Here is an 8139-nt window from a genome sequence, read left to right as displayed (position 1 = left end):
AGCTATTGTGCCGCCAGAAGAGTTAAGGCGTGTCCCTCTACGCAGTTTTCACTTTTCCCGTCGATGTAGACTAATTTGGTGAAGATCAGGGACGGGTGACAGAAGTGGGGTTTGGTAAATAAATTGCATAAACACAGCGTTAAAATAATGTGACAAAAAAGTTATGCTTTCACTGTTTTTGCCTGTGAGAGGCTTGAAGTGAAGGCTGAAATAAGGGGCTAATGTATCCATTCACACAAACATGTTGGAATGACTCCAAACCTTTCAATATTTTATTTTATCACAATTAATGAATTACTGGACAACTGTATGGAACTCATTTAGCCTACATTCATTCATGCGCTTTTTTCCCAGGCAAAGTTGAACCCGTCTCAAGCAATCAGTTTTCCAGCCATGACTATTTCATATGCGTTACATTTCTTGCACCTTCTTTGAGACGAGTGAATTCCCTTTTTCTTTGGCAAATCCGTATTACATTAATAATAATAACACATTTATAACGCAACATGTCATTAATGTTTCAATAAGACTGGTATTAAATGCGCCAAAGTTATTCCAACAGACGCAGAGCGCCTCGCCTTCGAATGTTTTTAAGGGCCATTTGTTTTTGTATGCCTATGTGTGCGTGCGAGTGTGTTTTCTATTGCAGGACGTGGCTAGTCTGATTGTAAAGAGGGGAGTGAAGCGGGGGATGGGCAGAGAAAAAACACGTAGTAAGCAAAACGTTCCTTGAGTAGCAACAACAGTTTCTATCGTAGCATTTCAATCACCCCCAACCCAACACCCCCGTCCACAAATCACGAGTGTGTCTTCTATCCAATGTAAACGAAGCAGAGGCGGGCACTTGCAACCAGGGCGGAACATAAACCAACCAATGAGCGCGGAGGACAAGGTGCCTGTTCAAACCCTGAAAACGTCAAGGACTTTAAATTCGAATCTTGAGCAAAACAGAGATACATTTAAACATCACCTAGACCACAGAGTCATCGTAGTCGAAAATAGTTACATAGTCTCCTCTAGTAGTAGAGTGGGATATCGTCATAGGTGCTCTGTAGAAGAGCATCGTACTCATTTCTGTATTCCATTTTCTGAGGATTTCGAAATCATGACCAACGTCCAGATTTCCACCAGCGCCTTGGAGCGGTTAGTGGCACGGAGGACCTTCCCTCTTCACGCACGCACGGGCGTTTGTCGGAATCTCTTTGGACCCGTGGATCACGACGAGTTGAACCGAGAAATGAAATCCAAACTGAGGGAGATTTCTGAAAGGGACCAGCGGAGGTGGAACTTTAATTTCGACAGAGACGAGCCACTGCGTGGAGAGTACGAGTGGGAGGAAAGCCCGGTGGAGTCGTCGCCAGCTTTCTATCACGAATCTGTGCAACTTGGGCGATGCCGAGTCGTTTTGCCCGTCAATCCTTCCGTGGACGCGAAACCACTGGACTTACCTAGTACTCAGGATGCACCTGTAAACTGCGAGGACCGTCTTGCCGGTGTTGCAGCTGCCGAGGGCAGCGCTCCTTGCTCAAGCGAAGTCAACCAGGAGAACTGTGCGGTTACACTCAACTCAGGGAAAAGGTCTCGCAGAGTTACCCCGTGCACCAGGCGCAAAAGATCGGCTGCCAGTGATCTCACCGCAACACACATCACAGGTGAGGCTCCTTTTCACACTGTGAAGTAAATAAGTAAAATTGAATAAAGTAAATGGGCCATATTTTGTAATGTCTGCCTGTCTTGTTGATATGCAAACGTTATTGGAAGGTCAAAAATCTCGTGGCGTGAAATTGTGGATAAGTCACGAAATTAAGTGTGCTCTTAATTGATTTGTCGATTCTGTAGGCTAATAGTCCATCATAACTAAATAAAGTCTTCTTTTCTCCTTCAGATTTCTACCCTAAAAAGAGACGAACGGTGGGAGTAAAGTCAGGTGAAAACGTCCCTCTACCAATCGAACAAACCCCAAGAAAGAGAATTCGCTGAAGGTAGGTTTGGTTATAAAATGCCATTCGTGATTTCTTCGTTTTTATTCATACTGTCTAACCGTCTGGTGCCATGTAACTGTATGGCAGAGAAATAGGAAATGGCATTATGTTATTTCTAAGTCATATTCCAGTTAAGCTGATATGCGCTTTCACCAGTCTTGAAGGATAAGGGAGGAGGGGGTCGAGAGAGTGAGCGAGAGAGATCTGTGAATAGGCTTAGCGGAGTAGTGGGGGATGGGAAGTCTGCGTCACTCTGGCGGGAAAGGCTGGAGTAGATGGTGACGCTTGCACAGCTCCGCTCAGCTCCAGCTTTTCTTCGCCATGACCAGACTGACTCATTGATTTTCAAAGAAATCGACGTAGTTAGCCTATATGATGGGATTGTGTTGGAAGTGGAATTGAACATTTGGCCGTCTAAAGGTATGCTTTTTGAACAGTTTATTTATTTCCCTTTTGTTCATGCCATTTCAGATATTTGCACTGCAGTAATGGTGGATAGTGTCTTCTGCCCCTCGGGTCTGCGAGACGCAGAGACGGAGGCGGACAGTCTGGCCGTCCGTTGGCCCTGTGCGAGACGGAAGACGGACCAGAACAGAGGCGTTTTGGGATCTCAGGACTGCCTGTCGAGCGAGAGATGGAACTCGCTGAAGGACTTGCATTCAGTCATAATGTAGCATAATGGTTGCTTTTGCATACAGCCACTTGACAGTGTTAAATTGTTTAACAACTGTGCAATCCTAAATTACTTTAAAATTGTCTACACTGGCCAAAAGTGTACAGCTTTAAAAGACAATATAAATGTTTATTTCTGTTAATTATATTCATTTTTTTGTGTATATATATTTTGAAAGACTATTTTTAACTTATAATTTATTTATGTTTCTCTTTATTTGCATAATGCCTTGGTCTATCAAAGGGCTGCGTTTTATAGTTTTTTTTCTTTATTTTTATTATTATTATTGTTATTATTTGTTTGTTGTCTGTTGAGGTTTGTGTGTTGCAATCAATGTAGCTTTTTTATAGCACACTTGACAGTTAGGGTCCGTCATGTTTCTGAGCCGTTTTATTCATCACTGCCCTCAACTTTTGCCCCACAAAAGAAGCAAATAAAAAACTATTTTCATTTACAAACTTAAATCTTGTCTGTGACCATTTCTAAGTCTTCTTCCAACTTCAGTTACATTTAGTTGTCTATCTGATCTTAGACTTTTAATGTGTGTGTGTGCGTGCGTTTGTGTGTGGTTTTACAGAGCATTCCATCAACACGCCTTTCATAGGTTGCATATGGCATAGAGAAAAATAAAGAACATTGTCTAACATTAGTAGAGTTATCCTTCACCTTTTAAACAAAACCAGTTGTAGTTCAGGTTATGATCAGAGATATGTAAATCGTAAGGAATAGTTAAATATCAACAGAAGTAAACTCCACTATGGCGCTTTGTCTTGCACACTTAGCAGTTTTGACGAACTGAGTCTAATGTAGCCACCTTCCCCCAAAACCGCACAGCCGGCGTACATGGTAGGATAAAAATGGCTTTGTGCGTGCGCACTCCAAGGCCTGCGCCTAGACATACGGACGGTGCACAAACAGCAAGCAGCTGTGTGGAACGGCTTGGTATTTAAAGCCCAATAAAGAATTGCAGCAGGTGCCTTTGGAACCCCGCTTTGTCCACGGGGACACCCCCATCGTCACCGCACACTCAACGAGCTTCCAAAATGAGCTCTCCTCTCCTCTCCACCACTGTTTACCCCCTCGGAATCACCGCGCCTCCTCGCCTCGCTGCCTCTGCCACACAGGCCACCTGCCCTTAAGTGAGAGAACCTCCGTTAATTGCCTCCCTGGCTTTCACTTAGATGTACCCCTCTATTGGACACTATCGCCAGATTCACTCTAGTTTGATAGCAGGGTGCAGACAACCGCGCGCATTACATTTTACGCACGTTTACAATGGCCTCTTCTTCTTGTTTTGGAGAACGCTTCCTTCGTTAAGGACGATATTTATTTAATCCAATTCAAAAAACATACTTTTTGACGAACGTTATTTGTAGCAAGAGCGCACGAATAGGTGTTGCACTTCGAGGTAAATGACCCTCGAACCCTCGGAGCCCTCCGCAGACACGCGCGCTCTCTGCTACTGACTGCTTTGTTCTCATCTCCAGCACAAAGCGCTCGCCGTCTCCATTCTTTCCCCTTTGTTGCCATATGGCAAATCCATGTAGGCATAGCCAAGATCCATTAATTCAGACACAGAATGTCCTGCGCTGCAGAACAATGGAAACTTTGTTTGCCCCATCCATTGATATGAAAGACTACGGAGAGAAAACTATAATTAAACTATGGATATATCCAGCTAATTATGACCCATAAGCCCTTAGGCAAGGGGGACTTCATCAGTAATGCGGCTATATGTTGTTTTTCTCTGCACGTTTAAGATGACAGATGTTCTTTGCATTATCTGCTCCCCATAGGCCTACATTGGAGAGAGTTCTCTGTGGGCCCCACCTAAATGCTTTTTTTGCGCACGACCTTCATGCCATCAAGTTGAATTACGAGTGACTTCTAGATTTGTTAATTTAAATATGGATGTGGTATAGATGTCAGAGTCCAGGAGACAGCAGCGCTCACACTGTTAGATTTTTTTTTCCTCGTTTCTTTTTGTTGACGGTGTGGAAAAGGCAAGGTTAATCCAGTGAAGGGATTCACTGTTTAAAATCAGACCACAAGTCTCATTTTCATTCGATTCAAAAAACGAGTTCATTATCTGATGTGGACAGTGTATAGCCAAAAAAGTTTGTAGGCATCACTATTCATCAGTTGTGAAACCTTGAAATCATTTTTAAAATGACCGTAAGCACTGTGTGAAAACACTAAGAGAAAAATACAAATGCTATATAGATTTCTCCAGTATTTTAGAAAGCAAAATGTTTACCAAAAATATTATTATAGTGCATTTTCAGATACCCTACTTTTTTTGTAAAAGAACAGCATTGTTATAGGCCTATAATTGAGGTGCAATGTATGGCGCTACCATGCAGTAAAATCCATAAAATCAAAACTCTTTGAAGAAAGTCATAAATTCCTATAACCAAGCCTACGCTCAAAACAAAACAGATCAAGCACCATCCCACATTGTAGATATGATTAAATATAGAACAGTTTAAAGAGTTTGCCATTGTGACTTTTCAACATGTATAGGCTTTTGGGAGGTTGGAGAGAGAAAATGAAATAGTGGTGTATTCTTGTTGTTTTTCTTCGAGGAAGGCCTGTATGCCTACGCTATAGCCAGAGGTCTCTTATGAGTAAAATCAACCATAATTTCGTGTTCACACGAGAGAGTGGGTTGTGCGTCCTTTATTTACAAATGGAACAACTATTACCTGCATTTTGAATATCTGTAAAATACGTGTATTTCAGCAGCAACAGTGTGTAGGCCTGGATTTTTTTTTTTAAGTATCTGTATGCCTTTCCAGTCATGTCATATTCTAGTACCCAATTTGGACACTTTTGCAAACACACCGAGTGTCTTGAGACACAAACCCACGTCAGAATACTATATAGCATCTAAAAACGAAAAAGCGAAAAAGAAGCCCCATCTGCAAAGACGGCAATTAAATACCAAAAAAAGAAAATAAGGGGAAAAGCAGCCAAGTCGAATTAGCATTTTGCATGGCCATCTGGCATGGATGCAGGCGCTGGGGAACAAAGACGAGTTGGAGTGAGAGGAGAGGCGAGTGTGCCATCGCATTGACCTGCAAATGAGGCTTTGTCACCAAATTAAAGCTCCCTGACCCCCATGCTCCCCCTTTTTGCTGGCTTTTTTCAAGCCTGCGTGACGAATGGACGGCTGAGTTCACGTCTGTGCATTTCTTTACTACTCCATTACATCTCTTCTTACGTCTTCGATCAGCAGGCCCATTACCTGCGCATGACGGGGGTCGGGGAGACTCATTTGACCCCACCAGTTCCATCTCCCGCGCTTTACGCACAGCAATCTCGTCCAACACGCATAGCTGCAGTGCAAAGTAAGAACACTTTTATGTAATAATTTAGCCAATATCGCCATGGCTGAGTTTCTTACTGACTACATCCACAGCATTCACTGTCATTTTACGCCTCTCTGAAAGGTCAGGCCACTGTTGCAAGTTGGAGCTGGAGGAGTTATTGCAGCCAGCAGAGGCACCTGCATCATCAGGGTGGCGCGTGTCAGCAGTTTTTTTTTGGTACAGTAGTCCCAAATTCTTTTTAAATAAGACTCTACACCAGAGTCGTGACAGTGGGTGCGTGTGTGTGTGTTTGCATGTGCCGAAAAGAAAGAACGGGGGGATTTTTAGGCCTCCCCCTTGCACAGAGCGGCCACTGCTTTTGGTGTCCTGCCACTCAATATTCATGCGTAAGCGCAACAAAAGCCACAGCTCCATTCACGCTGCCACGCAGAAGACTGAGTGACAGAGAACTCGTGGCAACCATTCAGATATCTTCTTTCTGTCTCTTGCTTTCTCTCCCTGTGTTGGGCTGGCCTCAGTTGGGGGTCTGGATTACCTCCACCCCATTTTTTTTTAAACTTCCATTTGCTCTCCCCACGCATCAAGCATTATCGGATTTTAGAGTTGCAGATTGAAACAGATCATTTACATAGTAACCTCGACTTCCCAGTGCGACAGCGGAGGACACAGACACAGCGCTGGATATGTTCGTCCTGAAAGGTTTACAAGAAAGCACGCGCGTTTAGGGCCGAATTCATGTCCCCAAGGCCAAAACACGCAGACAAAAACTATCCCGTGGTCGACGTAAGGGGCAATACTACAAATAACCATGTTGGCGCCATAAATTCGCATTTCGCCACACTAACGATTTTCTTTTTTTAGCACAGAGATGAGGTCACTAATGGAATGTCATTGGTTGCACCCCTCCCGCGTACTCCGGAGGCCTATGACAATGCGCTATCCTTCCCGCCAAATTGAGGGTCAAGAGTGCACATATCGATCCGACGCTATTTGGCGCTATTTGGATTCCAGAGATCCACATACCTCCGGAGCCCTCTCTGGGGGTGACCATAACAATCTAAATCAACTTATTTTATTTCATTCAATAGGCTCTCGTGTAAATTGTGGTAACAAGGCCAACATGAAATATGAACAATATTAATCCACACACCTTGTTGACAAACTTGATTGTCAAAATAGAATAGTATGTTTACCCTTCCAGATAATATATTCTAAATAAAACATAAGCATTTTGATATTTTAAAATAGGCCTAATAATTACATTTATATACATTTAATTCAAATATAGGCTCGAGGGTTTTGTATAAGGATATTCTGCTGCTGAAGATGGTCAGATTATCCCTCCTTGGGCATGAACAGGTGCAACTCTGCCATGGTATTTACAAAAGATCAGTTTTGGAGGCCCTGAACACACAATGGACACCTGACAAAGCGTGATTCCCACCTTTGAAAGCCTTGCTGGTGCTTGTAAACAGCTTGTTTCTCTCAGCTCTGTGTGCTCCTATTTGTGTACCAACCCTGCTGTGTGCTGTAGAAACACTGTGTTTAGTTGTGGTTTGGCCATCTCAGCGCCATGTGAATTTGCCCCTTGCCTGTGCATCTGGCTCTGTGTGAACAACAACGCCTCAGCAGCAATGGCAAAGTTTGCCGAGAGTGTATGACTCTGCCACATCGCAGCCAATGTGCGAGGTCTGCTGAACAGGCAAAACACTTTGTGAAGTCTGAAAAGATTTTCATTACAGGTCATCCTATAGTTAAAAAATGAGTCTGGTTGTCAGCTTGAAACTTTGAAATATAGTAAAGTAGTCAAGTGTAGTCAATTATAGTCAAGTTTATTCATACAGCAACTTAAAATACACCAGAGTCAGCTGACCAAAGTCTTGGACAAGCAGGTAGGTAGTACTAAAATGGCAGTTGCTACGTTTACATGAGACATTTAATTCGGAATTAACAGACTTTAATTCTGGATAAATTTTAATTCTGATTTGAAAATGTCATGTAAGTACCTCTTAATTCAGAATTAAATGAAAGATCAAAGTAAACTCAACAGAACTATCTGATTATTATTAATTCAGAATTAAATACATCATGTAAACGTAGTGAGTGTGATGATGAAAGTATGAAGGCCTATGTTGGACCCATCACTACACAT

The 8139-nt window shown here is 42.8% G+C and overlaps 1 protein-coding gene across 1 annotated transcript; it reads left to right on the top strand.

Moving 5' to 3' along the window:
* The first annotated feature begins 241 nt into the window (after nucleotides 1–241).
* Nucleotides 242–3254, top strand: cdkn1cb (cyclin dependent kinase inhibitor 1Cb). Its single transcript, XM_063196033.1, has 3 exons — nucleotides 242–1652; nucleotides 1886–1982; nucleotides 2454–3254. The coding sequence occupies exons 1-2, from the start codon at nucleotides 875–877 to the stop codon at nucleotides 1978–1980; spliced, it is 873 nt and encodes a 290-aa protein (XP_063052103.1). The 5' UTR covers nucleotides 242–874; the 3' UTR covers nucleotides 1981–1982; nucleotides 2454–3254.
* Nucleotides 3255–8139: the final 4885 nt, after the last annotated feature.

The sequence above is a fragment of the Engraulis encrasicolus genome, chromosome 4, assembly GCF_034702125.1.
Source record: "Engraulis encrasicolus isolate BLACKSEA-1 chromosome 4, IST_EnEncr_1.0, whole genome shotgun sequence".
Classification (NCBI taxonomy): Eukaryota; Metazoa; Chordata; class Actinopteri; order Clupeiformes; family Engraulidae; genus Engraulis; species Engraulis encrasicolus.
The sequence above is the reverse complement of the archived record's forward strand: the minus strand, read 5'-3'. Positions and strand labels throughout refer to the sequence as shown.